Source organism: Motacilla alba, chromosome 20 (genome assembly GCF_015832195.1).
Source record: "Motacilla alba alba isolate MOTALB_02 chromosome 20, Motacilla_alba_V1.0_pri, whole genome shotgun sequence".
Lineage (NCBI taxonomy): Eukaryota > Metazoa > Chordata > Aves > Passeriformes > Motacillidae > Motacilla > Motacilla alba.
The window spans coordinates 10000590-10019687 of NC_052035.1; the positions used below are offsets into that span (position 1 = coordinate 10000590).

At 39.8% G+C, this 19098-nt stretch overlaps 1 protein-coding gene across 7 annotated transcripts in view; it reads left to right on the forward strand.

Annotated features, from left to right (window-relative positions):
- Positions 1–18774, forward strand: part of DIDO1 (death inducer-obliterator 1) — a 25766-nt gene extending 6992 nt beyond the window's left edge. For 4 of the 7 annotated variants that reach the window (XM_038158715.1, XM_038158714.1, XM_038158710.1 and 1 more), the window contains 6 exons: positions 9994–10181; positions 11769–11873; positions 12191–13097; positions 13402–13720; positions 15650–15862; positions 16358–18774. In XM_038158715.1, the coding sequence (XP_038014643.1) occupies positions 10097–10181; positions 11769–11873; positions 12191–13097; positions 13402–13720; positions 15650–15862; positions 16358–16786 (2058 nt within the window). In that variant the 5' untranslated portion in view covers positions 9994–10096 and the 3' untranslated portion in view covers positions 16787–18774. Of the gene's footprint in view, positions 1–1732; positions 2547–7584; positions 9346–9993; positions 10182–11768; positions 11874–12190; positions 13098–13401; positions 13721–15649; positions 15863–16357 lie in introns of those variants that run through there. The other 3 variants (XM_038158713.1, XM_038158711.1, XM_038158712.1) reach the window with 3 other exon arrangements.
- Positions 18775–19098: the final 324 nt, after the last annotated feature.

Here is a 19098-nt window from a genome sequence, read left to right on the forward strand (position 1 = left end):
TTATTCTCTGGTGCACTTTCTGCCTTGTGTCTCTTGTGCCACAAGTAGTAGAGCAGTGGTAGGAGATACCAGGAGTGGATTTTAATAGGAGTAGGATTTGCCCAGTTTATGCAAGAGCTGATTGCTGTTGGTGTGTGCGGTCAGGCCTGAGTTCTCAGCTCCCAGTTAATGCTTGGAGGAATCACTGCTGGGAAGTTTTTATCTAAGGCAGCTTCTGAAATAAGGAAATATTTGACAGGTGTTATTGATGGTGGTCTCAAGAGCACTGATAGACTGTGAGGTTAAAAAGCTTAAATTTCCAGTTAGGCAGCTCAGACACACATATTAAATGAGCATTATGTGTGTTCTCCCAGGAAATTCTAATCAAAACTGGAAACTCAACTGTGTTTACTGCATCCTTAATAACATAATCAGCATGCTGTAATTAGTGTTTCACCAAATTTGGAAGAAGTTCATTTCTGTTTATTTAATGAAGCTGTTTTGGTGGAATAAGAATAAAAGTGATAGCTAGTTTCAGAGGTTCTATTTTAACTCACTTTTTACAGATGAAATAAGGGAAAATGTTGCATAACCACATGATTTTGTTTTCTTCAGCAGCTTTACTGGTAAGATCAGACAGGATAGATTATTTAAAGATAAACGAGCTGTGGGATTATGAAAAGTTAAAGTTTAAGATTCTCTGATTTAGCTGTTGCATTTACAGCTGAATGTTCGAACTAATTTCCCTGGTGCCCCGGTGGAGGAATGCCAGGGGGTGTGAATTGCCTTCCCTAAGCAATGTTTCCTGGACAGTTGCTAAAGAGATCAAGTTCAGTTACAGAAATTGAACCTTAGGCAAATATATAGTATGTATTTGCAAAATATTTTCATTTAAGATGATGGAAAAGTAGTGATAAAGATCCTGTGTATTGAGTGATACCCCGGCAGTGTTTGTAATTGACACTTCTGTTGACTAAACTTTCAACCATGACTTGTAAAATTTGCTTTTGCTGGAGCCTTTAGATGGTTTCTTGTTAAGAGATGATTGTGCTTGGGCTTCTAATCTAAGCATTTGATCACCTAAAATTGTTTTTATTGCTTCTTAATCTGTATAAAAAACCAAAAGAGTAGAGCTCTCTGCCCTGTTTTGATTCTGCTCACAGCTTTCCTTAATGGACAAAATCTGTTTGTTACCTGATTTTTGCTCATGCTGTTCAGACCTTGAAAGCACAAGTAAACCTGACCCAAAACCTCAGTTTTTTGGGGGGTAAATTTTCATTGTTAGGGTGAGTACGGGATTATCTTACTCAGAAGAATGTGAAGAAAGGCTTCAGAAGGTGTCGTAGGAGTATGAAATGCCAAATGTCAGTCTGTTACTAAGTTAGTATCTGCCTAGGCTACCCAGGGAGCTCTGACTAGAAAATAAAAATGACGTGCATGTAATACTTTACTTCCCACTTTAAATTAATGTTTTTATAAATGCCAAAAGCACTACATTCAATATGAATTTTTGTTTCCCAAACACAGTTACGGGCTTACAGCTTGCAGGATGTGCACAGTGCAAGTGCCTTGTGTTAGGGGTTACTGGAGTTTATCAGGGCTGTTGTCCCAGTTCTGTCCCCAGCTGCTGACAAGAGCTGAGCTGGCAAAGCCTCTCCTGCCTACACACCTACCTACATTTGCCAGTGTATCTTCTTCTCCCAAGGAATTGGATTGAGCTTTCCAAGTCTTATTCCTGTTTCCCTGCTTGCAGGGGCCTGTGGTGGAGCTGAGGTTCTGTGCAGCTGCACTGAGAGCCCACTGCACAGGGTGGTGCTCCCGTGCCCCACCCTGCAAACTCAGACAGGTAAAAGTGCAGTTTTGCAGATCTCATTACAGCAGTGTGAGGCGCTTGTGCCAGCACAGCTCTGTTGATTAGGGGTTGTAGCCCTTAACGTTCCTGACTGTGCAATTGTGACAGGCAACATCTGTAGTACAGATAGGATCTGTTATTAAATTAAATCTTCATGTTGGCCAGGTATCTGATGGGCCTGCTGCTGAAGTGCCTTGAGTATTTCTATGAGAAATTGCTATTCAGCTGAATTTAACTGCAGGAACTTCAGTCTGGCTCAAAGAAGCTCTTTTTGCTACTTGCCCAGAATAAACTGCCCGTAATGCCTGGTGCCATTCTCATTCTGTGCATGACCTACCCAGCAGTCCATCCCTTCTTCCCTTGACTGCTTGGGTCCTGTGTGCTGCAATCTGAAGTAAGAGGGTTTTAACCTGAAAGACATCAAAATAAACCTCAGTGTGTGTGTGTTTTGCTTGGCATAAACCAGGGAGCTGCTCTGTGTTTTTGCTTGGTGCAGTTGTGTGGTGCTGTGGAGTCTCTCGTTGTCTTTGCTCCCTATCTGCTGCTGGGCCCAGTCTGTGTGTGCTGCTAATCTGATAATCTGCTCTGCACACACATGAAATTCCTCACTTCCAGGAGGTCCCGCACTGCCTGCAAGCGTGCAGGGCTGCTGTCCTGTGTGAGCACAGGTTTCCATCCTGTGAGGCACTGGCCCTTCCTATGAGGCTTATGTAAGGTAAGTGAGCAGCCTGACAGAAACCATGGAAAGCCTGGAAGGTGGTTTCATTTCAGACACAGCAGAGAGGGTTTATAATGTGTGACTAAAGACATTTTAATTTGGAAAGGTTAATGTCTTTATTATTGCAAGTACAGAGACCAAATGAGTGTGTCTTGTTATTTAGGGAAGCTGTTTCTTCTTGAAATTAATCAATTTCCTTGTATTTTAAACAGTAAGCTGTTAAATTCATTTGCTCTAAAGTTTATTTTAAAGTTAAACTCTTCATTATTTTCTGCTTTTAAAAAGTACTGATCTTTGAAATTTATAAATGTATTAAGTCTTGTTTTTCATGATGGAAAAACCTAGAAGGTGATTGAAACCTTGTTTCTGCATCTTTGAAAATTTCGAAAAAACAGTTAATGTTTGCTTACATTTTAAATCTTGTTAGTTGATTGTCATCAGCGCTGTGTGTTGGTATGTGGTGTCATGTGAATGTGCACTTAATAGCTTTCCTGTACCAAGGCAGGGTGAGTGTTCATACCATGAGTGTGTGAAAGAGTTTTTCAGTGCCAAACAGAAAAAGGCTGAAAGTCTGCAGTCCACAAAGCTCCCCTGAAATGTCCTTCCTGTCCCAGCTGCAGAGATGGGTGCTGCTGAATAATTCATGGCACCACATCATTACACCTCAGGGTGCCAGTACCTTCAAAGGTTTCTTGAAAAAACATCAGGGAGATTGAGGAAAGGGATCTCAGATGTGTAGAAACTTCTGGATTAATTTTTAGCTCACCTGCTCTCTCTCTTCATCTCACTGATTGGTGTGTTCGGGTGTCCTCGGGGAGCTTTGCCCTCCTGTGGTGTTGGTACTATAAACACCCTTTCTTTCTGCACCTTCAAAGGGTGCAGCTTCTTCATCCTCTGCTTCAACCATTTCTGTCTTGGAACAGCCTGATCTCCCAAACCAGCCAGTTCTTTTCCATTACTTTTGGCAGAAACTCAGTGGGATACTCCCCATCACTGAAAAATGAGGCTTTACAAGGAGTAGAACCTCTCTGTGATGAGAGGTGAGGGCACAAGCAGCAGGTCTGAGTAGACTGAGGTGTGGTGTGAGACTGGACGTGTCCACAGTGCCGTCCCTGCCAAATATTACCCTGCCATGCTCTGTCCATCTGGGATTGAAATACTGTCCTGATACTAAAACCTACCTTAAAACTAGATCTTGGTGATCTTTTGTCTTAATTTGGCTGTAAAGAACTGTTCCTACTGGCCTAGAATAATTTACTGCTTCCTGTGGTGTTTAAGAAGAGCTTAGGTTTCTTAAATGAGGCTGGGTTGTTCCTGAGGAGCATGGCTGTGTTATTGCTCCAACTACATCTTGCAAATGTAAAAGCTTGTTAAATTTTTCAAATGGGAGTAATACATTGGCTCTAGAATAGGAAGAAATTAACTGCCCCATTTTAGTTTTAGTGTTGTAGGTAGAGGAGGTGGCTTTGTTTGTAATCTTGGAATTAATTAGTGTGTTTAATGATAGCCAGCAAAGCACTTACAGATAAGTGTTACAGGTTTTGTAGTGTTATTTCTCTTTAGTTTTATTCTTTTAGGTCTAACTAAAAGCATTGAAATGCTGTGATTTTATGCAAACTTGATTTTTAACATGATATTTCAAATGTAAACTTCTGGCATAAAATTCTTGTGTTTACCAGGAATGTCTGGACTTTTGACCTTGGGCTGCAGCTTGGCTATAGCAGTCAAGCAGTGATATAGTAACTTATTTGGAGTGCAGGGGAGGAGTTAGGGCCACAGTTTTCCTGTCTCACAATATCCAGGCTGAAGCTTTAGGGCTGTCACCTCTCATTCTTCAACTCTCATTGCCTCTCTTTGTCACAAGGTCCATCTCACAACTGTTTGGAAGAAGTTTCCCTTCCTTCATAAGACACTTAAATTAGCAAGCAATGGATACGTTTTACATGAAAATAAAAGACTGGCTGTGCTGTGGAATCTGATTTTCTGTTGCTTTCCATGCCAGTAGAGTATGTGTCCTTGCATCTTTCATGGCTGAGCGGGTGGAGGGAGCATCTCCAGAGCCAGGGCAGAACCTGTTCCTGCTGTTCTTGGGGGTCACTGAATTGCACTTTTGTCCCTCGCTGGAACTGCTCGTTCCTGTACAAAGTAGGTGATGCCCTACTGGCATCCGCGGGGCTGCTTTTGTAGTGCTTGTTGATGCAAGGGATTAATTTTGCTGCTGCTCAGCAGAAAGTGCAGGTTTCCCAGCTGTCAGCTTTGCCAAAAAGGGATGCAGAATAATTTTCAGTGGGATCAATCTTCTGAGTAGAAGTGCATCAACTGAGCCATGCCAACATTTATTTGCATCAGAAATTAAATCCTTACATGAGTTCTCACACTGTTTTGCTTTTGCTCGTGTGATTCTATTTGCTGATTAGGAATTTTTAACACTTAAAGGAGGTTATCATAGGCCAAGCCAAGTAAGTCTTTCACAGGGATTAAAATGAGAAGATAGTGGGAATTGGGACTGAAATCACTGTTATTTCACCCTTGAAAGGATGTTTTCTGCCCTGTTTGTAACATCCTGCAGTTTCTTTGATATTTAAGAAACCTGACTGGTGTTTCAGCCAAATGCTTTGCATATGAAGCAAATTCTGAAGAAAGCTGTAGAAAAATAGATCTAAAAACCAGATATAAGTCATTCTAACTGAAGCTAGTATCTTATATACTGGGACAGACTGGATTTCTGTTAGGACATGGACATGAAATTGGTCACTGATGAGTGATACCTGCTTTGAAAACCTAGCTGGTGTAAAATCATGCTTTGAATTTCTTTGCAGATGCAAAGAGTGTCTTCTCACCAACCCTCATGTTCAGAACCTTACACTGGCCATTGTAATTGTTGAGATTTCCATCCTGTTCTTGGGGCATGGCCATTGCATTTCCTTAATGCATCTAAAACTGTAACTGGAGTTTCAGGATGAAGATTTTTACAATCAAAAAGATGGAAATGTTCTCTATCACAAGTCTTAAATAGGAGTGAATCTTCCTTCCATGGGTGTTTGTGTAGGGGTGAGTACTGTGTGATCTTTCAAAATCACAGACATTCCTGTAAAGTTCTCAACACAGCAGCAGATAAGAGAACGAGCAGGTGTCAGGTATGAATGGTTTGGATTAAAGTATTTGTGCAAGGGGCTGGTGTAATCCCTAATGGGGTACCAGCTTTGCTGCAGATTACAGCAGTTGGCTGCGTGTTGAAGAGTGCTGACATCCAAGATCAGGGAATAAAGTGTGGCATATTTTGCTATCTAGACGTGAGAATGAGGGAATAAAGATCACTGGTCTTTCATGCATATTCCTCAAACACTGAATAAAATTCCCAGTAAGCTGAATCTGAAGAATTTATTCTGACTCTTGACAGACTTTTTTTTGTATGCAAGTCCTCAGATAAACAAGAAATAAAAATACTTTTTTCGGGATGGATTTCGTTCATGTTAAAGGTTTTATTGCTAGGCTTCCTTTCAAGATCATTTTTAGAGTGAAGTCTTCCCAGTTACCTGAAGCAGGGAATTCGTAATGCAGTTTAAATAATCAGCTCCAGAAAAGACAAAATCTTGATGCAGTCAGAGGACCCATTGAGCTTTTATTTCCTCCTCAGGGAAATGAGAAAAAATAAAAATTACCATCTGGATGAACATTTGTCGTAATTTATTGAATCGTTCTTTATCTAGAAAAACAAAAAAATGGGCAAATGTTGATGTTCTTTAACAAGTTTGCTCTGTCACCTCAGATAAAGATATTATCTTGGGCATCCTGTAAAGGACTTAATGAAGTCAGCAGCAGCAGATCCAGGCGTCTTCAGCCCATCCTGCCATGAATATCTCAGCTCTGTCACTGGCAGAGATAATCTGTCCTTTTTCACCTGTGATTGCTGCCTGCTGCCTCACAATGGAAGGCCGTAGATAAGAGAGTGCTTCCGGTGAGGTTTTGCCCGAATGTGAAAGGGAGATTAAGAGTGGGTTGTTGTTTGATCAGTGGAGGTGTGTTGCAAATCATATTCTTTGTCTGTTGTGAGGTGTTGCAGTAGCAGGATTTAAAATTTGGGGCTCTCAGTCTCTGATTAATTTGGCTGCTGAGTCTTGTCTGGAATGTCTTCAGTCTGATTATTGAAAAGCACAAGGGTTTGCAGTAGTTAGAGAATCCGCAGGGCTACTGAGTGTGAGTGCTGGGCTCTCTGCTCTTGCAGTGTGGCAGCCCTGTGATTTCGGGTTTGTTACTGCTTGAGAAAGTTGGCCAAATTGAAATCAAATCTTGTGACAGTTGTGTGATTTTTCTAGGTTACAATACCTCTGTGCTTCCATTGCTTCTGGAGTTCCAGTCCAGAATGAAATCAAGTGCTTCACTTGTTTTGGAACATTTGAAATATTTTACCTGAAAACTAATGGGAGAGGAAAAGACTAAATAAATGTTTCCTTGACTGGACCTTCTTTCTTGAGATAGTGTGCATCAGCTTTATGCTCCACTTCCAGTTAAGTGACTGTTCTGTTTCACTGGAATGCTCGTGTTACTGCAGCGACTCCTGATTTCTATTTCTAAATTCATTTATAGTTGGTTTTAAAACCTTAGATGTTTTCCCACTGGAGACTGCTTCTCACAGAAGCAGTGAACCTCAGCAGGAGCCCCACCTTTTGAATATATGTCTGTTCTTGTTAGCTTGCCTTTTTTTCCCATCATTTATAGAGGTTCTTGCCTCATTTTTTTCAGAGGAACAAAATACCCTTTCTAATATTCTGCAGAATATTAGATATAATTACCTAACATAGATAGAAAGACAGGATGATACTGATGGGAATTGTCTACTGGGGGAAATACAATAATTTTCAGTTTGCAGCTGGAACTTCCAATTTCAGAAATGCGATTAATATACTGTGTTAGGAGAAATAAGTAAAATTATCCTGGATGTTCAGCTTGTTTAAAACAAGATTGCCAGTTTTCTGCTTCTGTTGACATTTCTATCAGTGTCTCAGCTGCAGTTGAACACTGAACTGAGAACAAACAGAGCAAAATGAACAAAAAGTCCCACTGAATCTGGAAGAGAAAGAGGTATTTGAAGATTCTAAAGTTGCCATATGTTGTAGTAAATATTTTTGCAGGCAGTTTGTAGAACATTTGCTTAGAAGTGCAAAGTATAGTTAAGGTTTCATCCTTTTGTGTTTTGATAATACTTGATTTTTCAGCTTCTTTTAGGCAAGTAAGTTTAGTCTGTATTCAGATGCAATTCTGCAAGAGCAGGTGCATGTAAAGTAAGTGTGAAACTTCCTCTTTTTCATGAAAAATATTTTGAACCACATGGGAAAGGAAAAAGTGGAGATACTAAACAATAACAAGAAACAACCAGGCATTTTATGGCAAACATATGGGATCTGTAACTTCAGTGTTTAAGGGCCCTGTATATTTATTTGGAATTATTTTAAAATTGGAGTTCCATAAATTTTTTCCCTGTAGGTAATGGTGATAATATAGGTAATAGCAATTAGATAATATCTACTATAGCACAAAGAAGAATGATTCTGGCATAAATCTTTGTTTTCAGGAATCACAGGTGTTACTGCTGTTCTGTGTTGGATCAGAGCTGGAGCCTGTGCAGCTGAGGCACTGGGTGTGCAGTGAGTGACCCTGCAAAATGCACTTTGTGTTCAACCAGCTGTGTCTCCTGAGAGATGATGCTGGTTCTGGGTTTGGAATGTTGTGGTGATACTTGGTGACTCAAACATCGTTTGAAGAGCAGGTTGCACACAGGCCTTGAGTGCCCGGGTGCAGCCCTGTGAACGCAGCCCAGCACACAGTTCCTTCCTCAGGGTAAATACCCAAACAGGAGGTGCTTCTTGTGTGTGCTGCAGGCTGAGTTTGTTTTGTGGTTTAATACAGAGTTAAATGAAGTGATTAGCTGACTTGCCTCTCCCTTTAATATCACTTAAAAATGGAGTGATGTGTGATCAGTTGGAGATTCTGAACAGGGAGATGGAAAGGTTCTTTCTTGCAGAACTACACCGTGGAAGGAGGCACTTTAAACTCAGTGACAGAATCCCTGGATATAATCCCTGATTCAGGCAGTGGAGCAAAATACCTGTTAGAGCAAGTACTCAGAGCCATGAGATACAGCACCAGGGTCTTTATCATTAGTGTGTTCTGTTCTTTTTTGCTGTTTAGTTTTTCCTTCTGTTCTTGGAGTGGTAGTGGTTGATTGAGGTGCAGAATGTACATAATCCCCTATAGGAAAGACTCAGGGGGAGAACAAACACTGATGTGAGTCTAGCTCTATACTCCAATTAGTACAATTAGTAGTGTTTTCCAATTAGTACAATTAGAGTTTTTACTAATTCTGCTCTGCCACAGTCGTGCAAATCTTGAGATTTATAGTTCATGAAATAAAGTGATCCACTGATGAAAATTGCATTTGGGGAGGGTTTTGTCTTTTCCCCATTCCTTATTTTTTGGGACAGTCACATTGGAGAACACCTAGAGGTGATGATTGATTAGGGAATAAAAAGTGATTTTTGAAGAGCACAGATGCTTTAGGAGTTGGGGGCTTCAGAGATTTGTGGAAAAAAAAAAGGGTATTGTTTAAAAATCAAAGTTTGACTATATATTGACGTGTCTGAGGGATTATCTAATTTATTTTAAAATTTGTATGTCTCCTCACCTGAAGTGTTAATAACCAATTTCTATTCCTTTCAGAGAATTATTCTTGTTCTAGTTACTACACCTGCTGTGGCAGTTCCCCTGCATCTTTCATTGCAGAGTGCTGACTCACAGGGTCTGTGCTCAGTTTCGTTCTTTTGTCTTCACTAATGTCATAGTCCAGTTCATCCTGTCCAGCTGGTCCTCCTTTACCTCCCAAATTATTCTCCAGTTCTCTTGCAGTCTGATAGGCTTTGGGTTAGTGCAGGCACTGCCTACTGATGGTCAAACTCAGGCACTCAAAGCTGCAGTGTCTCCCGATTGAAATTTTGTATAAATCAGTAAATCTGCCCTATTGTAATTTGGGCTGTGCTAATGGAGTTTAAATGCATTTCTGTATTTTCATTGACAGTCTGCACTTAATAAATTCCACGCCCAGAATGCTTTTAAATGCTGCACATGGACTAAATTCTTCATTACAGTTTTGTTGCTGTTTTTAAAATTTTATTTGAATCTAAATGAATTAATGAGAGTGCAGTCATCTTTTGTATTTCTTCCAAAGGTCTCAGCTGTTGGTAACTGGGGAGGTTGCTTAGTTGCTTAATTTTGACCTTTTTTCCAATTCCAGTGTATTTCTGAAAGTGCAAAACTGTCAAGAAGACAAAATAATAGAATTTGCTTTATAATGTAATAGAAGCAAAACAATTCCTAATTTAGTTAAACAGCAGTAGGATAAGTTAATAAATATATCGATGCCTTATTTTGTCCCTTTCTTGTTTTCCAGGAGCCAGCAGGAAAAAGAGGATTGATAGCATTTGGACCTGCTGACAACTCAGAGATTGTGTGACACTTGTGAGTCAGGAAATTCAGCATGTGCTGGCTGGAGGATGCTGAATGACTCTGATCTTGTGCTGCCCTCCTCTGGCTCAGCCCTTCAAGGAGAAACCATCCGAGCCTCTGATGCTGTGTCAGGTACAGAGGACATTGGAGAGCCTTCTTAGTTATTTACATTTTAGCTGAAATTTCTGTCTCAGAATTTGCGTAAGCTCTGCTTGTAGGTTTGAATGTTTCTTCATGTTCCAGAGTAAACAAAGGTGTAAACTTTGTTTTGACTTGCTCCCTTAATTATATTGTGACATTTTTGGTAAAAATATAATTTTAGTGCTGTTTAAAAATAAAAAAGAGTTGAAAATTTCTTTTTAGGTTTTTTTTTTATGGGGGAACTTCAAGGAATTTCATACTGGGTTGAGACAGTTTGAGCTCTTTGCCTGTGTACTGCAGGCTTAAATTTCACTTTTTATTCTGTCTGTAATCTTAAAAGTAATCAGTTACTATTTAAATTAACGTTCTGACGTCTGCTGCTTTTCCAGTGACATTTATAGTATTCACAGTTAGAACTGAAGTGTTAATTTTTTCAACGTATCTGCATAGATTTTTGTTTCCATAGCACTGCCCCTTAACATTTCTGTTCCAGCAGTGTTAAATGTAACACTGAAAGCAGAGGATTTGCAGAGGAGGGATTGTGTTAAGACAGAACAGTGATGGAAGTGATGCAGTACATGAAATAAGGAGGCATTTATTCCCAGGGAGCACTGGAAAACTGGGAAAAGCTTTCTGAAGAATGTCTCTGAAAACTTGTACCTGTGTTATGTACAGCTGTTAAAAGCACCTGCTCCTTCAGTGCTGTTATCCAGGAATTCTGCTCATGTTCCCTTTTGGAGTACCTTTGCAATTCCTCAGCCAGGGATACACATATCCAGAAACATCCTTGGGGAGAGTGAGTTGTCTCCTTTGTTTTCAAATAACTTTCTGTTTAGCCTGTTTTTTGAGGTGCAGTTACTAGTGCACACTCAGTTCCCTGGGAGCAGTGTCACTGCAGTGGCTGCAGAGCAGTGTCTGTGCCCTTGGGAGCAGTTCCAGGGCATGCAGCTCATTGGAAATATATCAACTTTAATACTTGTTCAAGCCAGGTTATTCTGAAAATTATCAAAATACAGATCCTACATTTATTTCTGTCATTTGCTTCTGCGTTCTCAGTCTTCTCATAAGCTGGGAAAGACTTTTGAGAAAACAGATCTGGTTGTCAGCACAGATTTTCTTTTTTCTGTGGCTGAGTCTGTGACAGTTGGAAGTTCTTTGCCGAATCAGGTTTTTTTTTGGATCATTCTGGTAGATCAGATAGGCTGAAAACATTTTTGTAAATAACCATGTCGAGGACCAGCCTTTCTTACACTTAATTCCACACAGAAGTGAGTGGAACTGCTGTAGAGTTTTTGCCTAGACAAACCCCAGGGGTAGATTCATACTGTGAAGAAGTTTTTTGCTTGGTGGTTTGTTTTTTTTTTTGAGAAATACCAGAATATCAGAAATCCTAAGGCTACTCAATGATATGTCAGTACAGTATCCAAACCCACATGTTTAACTTAGTACTTTGAAGGAGCATTTGTGGCTTGAAATACAAGTGGTTGTTACAATTAATACTGAAATCAGAATATTTACCAATTACTTGGGCTATGAATATTTTTGAATGAGAGTTTTGGACATTTTGTTTCTGTTCAGCATTTCAGAGTGGGAACAGTTTTGCCTGTACTATGGAACAAGCTGGAAACACAGTGCCATTAGAGTCTGAAGCTAATACTGACAACATGGAAAACAGTTCTCCTGGTAAGAGTTCTTTCTTTGCAGTTGAAAATGTGCTTATTTGTCCATCATGTATGTATGTGTGTTGCATGCATGTAAATGATTTTAAATAACTCAAGAGTTTGTAACAGGAACAGCTGGATTATGTTGTCACAGTGATCAGTGATGTATTTAATTGCTGTTGCACTACCTTCACAAGAAAATATTTTATCTGCTTTGAGGCTCATCACATAAAGTAGAGATACATAGGTGTTACAAAGAAAAGAACACATTGAAAAAAAGGTTTTATGAAAGCACATCATTGATTACCACCACTTTATTATCTCTTCCCTTGTTTTTAGCATCAGTGTTGGATGATAAAGGTGAGCAAAGCAATGAGGAGGAGCAAAAGTCTGTCAAGCCAACAAGTAAAGAGTTCAGGAAAACCTGGGGGTTTCGGAGGACCACGATTGCCAAGAGAGAGGGTGCAGGAGATGCTGATGTGGACGCCAGCGAGCAGCAGCCTCAGCAGCAGCAAGGCATAAACCTCAGGAGGAGTGGGCGGCAGCCGAAGCGCACAGAGAGAGTGGAAGAGTTCCTGACCACGGTGAGGCGCAGGGGGAGGAGGAGTGTTCCCACTACCCTGGAGGACTCCAGTGAAGCAGCCTCTGGGCCAGCCACTGATGCTGAAACTGCTTCTGAAGACAGTGTTGAGAGCACTCCAGATACAAAACCTGTCACTAGGAGGATTTGCACCAGGAGTTGTAAGGAGCAAAAAAGCGCTAAAAGCAGACCCACAAAAGAGGAAGAGGAAGAAGAAGAGGAGGAGGAGGAAGAGGAAGAGGCTACTTCTGATAGTGACAGCGATGGGTTAACACTAAAGGAGCTGCAGAATCGGCTAAGAAAGAAACGTGTTGAGCAGAATCCTCCTCAGCTGGTGTTGAAGGATGTGCAGAACCACCTGAGGAAAAGGAATTCAGAAAAAGATCCTGCCAAAACAGATGATGTCACACCTGAAAAACAGGGTGAGTCTGAGCTGCCTGTCAAACAGGAGCCTGAGACTGCAGACAGCACTGAGATTGCAAGTCAGGTGGTTGTGTCTGAGGAGGACACTGAAGATCTGGAGGCTCAGAAGGAAGAGAAGCCTGCCCTTGGTGCAAAGGGGGCCTCAGATGAGGAACCTGAAGAACAGCCCAAAAGCAAACCCGAGTCTGAGATCTACGACCCAAACGCCCTGTACTGTATTTGTCGTCAGCCTCATAACAACAGGTAGGCACAGGACTCAGCTGCAGACACAGTGCAAGGACTTGGCTTTCTGTGATTAAAAATTAAACTAGGTGCTAGTGGTTACTTTTTGAATGAGTTTTTGGGTGTACTGAATTTTGGCAGGGAGTTTAGAACAAATACTTAAAAGAGGATAAACAAATACAGAAATAACCAGTGAGGCAGAACCGTGCACTGGTGCTTTATTGGGGTGCTGAAGTTGTGTTGCTTGAAATATTCATTGAATGTTAATTGTCTTTTCATTTCACAGTGTTTTACTGTTCATTGGTGGTTTTTTTTTTTTTTCCAGGTTTATGATTTGTTGTGATAGATGTGAGGAGTGGTTTCATGGCGACTGCGTGGGTATTTCTGAGGCTCGAGGGCGATTGTTGGAGAGGAATGGTGAGGACTATATCTGTCCAAACTGCACCATTCTCCAGGGACAGGATGAGCCTGTTTCAGAACTAGACCAGCAGGAAGCTAAAGTGGAGCAAGGAAATGCGGATGGCACAGAATTCACAAGCATAGGAACAATTGAACAAAAATCAGTTGAGGACCAAGGAATCAAGGGTAGGATTGAAAAAGCTGCAAATCCAAGTGGAAAGAAAAAACTAAAGATATTTCAACCTGTAAGTATTTTAATTGTTTCTTATTTTTCATGTTTCACTGAGTACATGGAGACAGTCACCTGTATGGCTATAAATCTGACTTGATTTTGAAGTTACACATCAGCTGAACAGCCCACTGAACACTGCTGGTTAGCAGAAGTTTATCCATAGTTCTATCAGTATAGGAATTAAAACTTCAGTTTCAAGTGAGGAATTTAAAAGTTTTATATCGGTGTAGGAAATAGTTTGTGCTGTTCTCCCTTTTTGAATACTGTTTTGGAAGTCAAACAATGTGGTATTCTTTTAATAAAAATACTGGAATCCTGTGCTGTTTTATACTATCTTTGAAATAATGTCAAACATTTTGGGTGTTTCCAATGGTCGTGAGACTTTTTGCTTAACATGGACAAGTCTCTGTTGGAGTTAATTCCAGCTGTACTTCCAGTTAGTCTTTAAAGTTCTGATTTTTGTCCTGATACTGCTTTGGGTTATCAGCAAATAATGAATTACTTTATACTGCCTTTTTAAATCTAAAAATGTATATTTTGAACTATTTCAAAACCTGAAAGAAGGTTGAATTTTGTACTGTAAAGTTCCATGCCCAGCTGGAAAGGCATAGAAGCTTCTTCAGCTTAATGTACATGAACTAAAAAAAAAACAAGTGCTACAGTTGTTGTCTTTGTTCTGCCTAAGGTGCTGCAGTAGTGCCAGTGTCTTGGGCATTTCCCTTTAGATTTCAGAGCTGACCATGGCAGCAGTGAGATTAATGTATAGATAGAATAGTTTGAGCTGAATATATAAATACTTACTGTTTTAAGGTAAATATGTGGAAAACAGTATTCTCAAAAATATTTTCAAATACATTTGTACACCTTTGTACACAAAGGTTTTTTAGAGTCCAGTGCTGTTGGTGTTGGCTCTGCTACTGAATATCACCAAGTGCTCTTTATCTTTACTTCTCTGTTAAGTGTGTACATAATGGGAAAATTCCCAAATCCAGGTTTTATCAGGCTGCTGCAGATAAAGCTGTGTACTGACTTTTGATTCCAGAGAAGTCAGTTGCACTATGCAAATAATATTTATTTAACTAGAAATATTCCTGAAAAACATAATTTTGGTAGTTACAAATGGCAAGAGGTTGTTTAGAACTACAGTAGTTCTGAGTGTCTTGTGTCATTTTTAGGAGTAATTTAGAAGAGAGATTAAAATCACAGTATCTGGAGGTGGTAAGTTGGAGCCTAAAGAGCTTTCAGGTATTTCTAGGCTTCAACTTAATGCACTCTGTTTTCAAGGAATGTGCTATTTTCTGAATCATAACATTGGAAGAGGAAGTTCTTCATCTGTAACACCTTGATATAAATGGAGAAGGATTTTGAATTAGAGGAAAATTCAGATTGCAGAGGCAAACCTATAAATGTGTAAGGAGTAGGAGGCTATGTGAAAGTTGTGTTTAAGAATCTAAGTTGGAGTTCTAAAATTAAGATTGGTAAAACCTCTAGAGCACCTGAATATCTGAGTTCTTCCTCTTACGTGTGTCCCTGGCTGAGGACAGTGGCTGATGGGGATGGTTTAGAGACCTTGCTGTTGAGAACTCAGCTTTGCATTATTAAGGACATTTCTCACATGATATCGAGGATCAGTGAAAAGCATTTGTGTACTTACAGGATTTGAAAATTTAGGAAACCAGCTTCCTTTATCTCAGGGCTAGCAGACCAACCATTTGAAAATGCAGCACATCCCAAAAAAAAATGTGTTAGAGAAGTGGAACTCTTTCCTTTGTATGAATTGTGTTGTGTCATGAGCTGCTGTTGTTCTCACATTGGCTGTTGTGCAGGTCAGAGCTGCAGAGTCTGCACACGAGCTGTGTAAGCATTGCTCCACGCTAGAGAGGCTGTTCCTGCTGTTTCCCCTTTGAAGTCTGACCTCACTCCATTTCTGTCTGTATTGAAGGTAATTGAAGCTCCTGGTGCTTCCAAGTGCATCGGCCCTGGCTGTTTCAACGTGGCCCAGCCCGACTCCGTGTACTGCAGCAACGACTGCATCCTCAAACACGCTGCTGCCACCATGAAGATCTTGAGCTCTGGCAAGGATGCAAAACCAAAACCTAAAGAGAAGATCAAACCAAAATCTGAAAAGCCTGGCATACCAAAACCTCAGCAGCAGGTAAGCTTGTGTTCATGATCCAGAGCAGTTGCCCTGGAGCACTGTGCCTTACTTCTGTGCTCTGCTTTAAGTAAGACTGCCATGTCCTGCTCTGAAGAGGAGCTTTCTGTTACTTTTTTGTTGTTATTTTCTTGCCTTTTCCTGTGGTAAGGATAATAAAATCTTTTTCTGTAGTTCTTAAAAAATCTTAATAATTGCCTCTAGATGGAGATAGTTCCTTGCAAGGGTCGTCTAGATGGCAACGACTTTTAAGAAAGTACTATTTTAAGTAGTTACATATTTTTTATTTTACTTTAAGTCAAATTAATTTTGGCTTCTTAAACTAAACTTCAAATTACTGGGTTTTGGAGTAATCAAATAACTTCAAATGGTGCACTATAAAAGTAAGGAGTTTACTGTAAAAGAAACCAGTGTACATGTGTGTAACTCTCTCTGCTTGTTTGTGAAATGCAATATATTTGATTATTAGTAATCAAGTGACTTTTAATTATCCAGGTGGGCATCAAACCAGTTTCAAACCAAAAGAGACAGTTGCCTGAGAAAAGAGAGGTGAATGTGAAGAAGACTGTTGTGAGCACAGCCAAGACTGAGGCCAACACCCAAGCTCCTGCTCGAGAGCCAGCGGCAGAACCCGTCACGCCGTCCTGGGCCAGCGATCATAATTACAATGCTGTAAAGCCTGAAAGGACTGCTGCCATTTCACCTGCACTGTTGTTCAAATGTATGTATGGCTTAGGGATATTCCTGAATAATCATATTTTCTTTGAGTACCCATCCATTCTTGACTCTGCAAAACTAGGGAGTTTAGGATTTGGGGGTTTTTTCTTACTGTGGCACCAAGCTACTTTTCTCCACCTTCAAAGATTCACACACAGATACACACAAATGAGAGACACTTTCAGGAGTTTCATTTGTATCATATGACAGTTGTATGATTAAGAGCCTGTTGATCTGCCCGGCTGATTTCTGGATGAAAACTACATGGTTAAGCTTGAAATCTTTCCCATAAAGAAAGTGTCTGTTTCTAATCTAGAAGGTAAGTATTGAAACATTTGTGTTAAATTTTACAAAAAGGTTGTGCAGTGTGCACTGTGAATCAGCAATTGCCTGTACTAATTTCAATTGTATTTTTGTAATTTAGATTTGGCACCTGTCTCTCAGGTCTTGCATTTTCAGTGCCTGGTGCCGAGAGTGAAATCTTCAACGTGGTATCCAACGATACTTGACACCTCTGCAAACAGCTTTTACCTGTCAAGTATTCTCCTGCTGCTTTTCTTTCTTACATGAAATAACTTAAGGACCATCCTTTACTTTTATGCTGGGGGGGAGGCAGAACTCTATTATCTTTATTTTCCTTTTTATTTTTCCCCTTTCTCTGTTCATATTCCACACATTATCCACACACACAAGAGCACATCTCAGCTGGATGTTGGGCAGGGATACTGCCTTGCATATTTTTGCAGGTTTTGAGTAGCATCCTTGTAATTCATGCGAAGGTAAGTAAATACTGCTTTGAAGCCTGAACAAGTCTTTTTGCTTATGACATTTTTTTTGATTGACTCACTCTGAGTAGTTTTATAATGCAGTTGTGGAACTTGAGATGAAATCTGACATTTCAGTTACAAACCACGTGACCTCCGCTTTCTCATTTGAAGAATAATGAATCAGAAATTCAGTTCTCACAGCTTTTGTGACCACACTTCAGCCAATTTACATTTTATTTTGATAAGTAAACCTAATTATTGAACACTTACATGTAAAGTAACTGATAACTTTATAAATAATATTTAAGGTGAGATTTTCTAGTTGAAGCTTTTAAGCACTGAGGGAACACCAGCTACCCTAAATTGCTGTTGATGAATAGCACATACCAGGTATATTTTAATGGTCTTTGCCCACATCAAGTTAAATGGTTGTAATTTTTCTCTGTGTATTTTTGCTGCATATTGGGCCCTTGACCTTTTGTATAGTTACTCCCTTAAGATATGTATTTTAATTAACTGCCATACTTTTTAGATTATTTTAAAGAAAATTTAGCTTTTTTGTCAGAAACAGAAGTGTTTTAAACATATCTAAAATTAGTGGAAAGACATAAATGAAACTAGAAGGGCTTATTTTGCATTGGATTTTTCTGACTGTAACAGTTACGAGTGTCCATAGAACTATTTCACTTAAAATGCCCTTATTCCTGTAGGGTTTGTTTTTTCCTAAGAGACAGGAATACAGGTTTTGAGGCAGAAGGTTTGAGGGTTTTTTCAAGGGAGTTTGCTCTTAAGATTTACCACACTATAGGTTTTACAGATTTAACTACTTCCAGTAGAAAGTTGGATTCCTGCAGCTAAATAGTGCAATTGATTCTAAAACATTGTAAATACCATTCTTTAGCAACAAATAGAGAACAGCCTAGTTCGTGTGATGAACAACTCTCATATCAAATGCAAGGAAGAACTTCAGATTTTTTTTTTTAAGGTAAGTTGCATTGATATGTGGGAACTCTGCCATTACTAAATGCCCAGATAAATTGTTTGTGTATTTGGGGACAAACGTGTCCTGTTTTTGAGTGGATAGGTGTGAGCTGTAATCTTCCTGAGAAGCTGCCAATGCACCATCTGCTAAAGTACTCTACCAGATTTTATTTCTTTAAGAAATCTTTATATGGTGTTCAAAACCTAAGAGTTGCAGCATTAGGGGAATTTGTGAGCGTCTCTTCACTTCAGGTATCTAAGAGTGAGAAGTCTCAAGCCTGAGCTGGTCATGGAAGACATGTTTATTGGACCAAACATAGTCTGGTTTAGATGCAAATCTTCAAACCAAGCAACTCCGACTTTAGAATTCTGCATTGCTGAACATTGATTATGAAGGACTTGTAGTCCAGAAGCGGCAAAGGACTTCCAAATGCAGTTTTTAAGAATGCTGCCTGTGTTCTTCCAGAGCTTCCAGCCATGTTCACCAAATCCTTGTTTGCAACTTCAGTGCAGGAGGCCTTTTAGGAATTAAGAAAACTTAAACCTGATTGACAGAATCACTCTCTAATACTCTTTACATCAGACAGTTTATAATTTCAAACATAGATTTATTTTATGTGTTTACTTAGTACTTGTGAGTTGCAAGACTTTGTTGTTAATACGTGAGGTAGTTGTTTTTTTAAGTAGTACCAAGGAAATCAAGTCACTTTCAAAGATGTACTGGGTGGTCAGAGCATATATTGTATTTGCATCTAAGCCTGCCACCTTCTC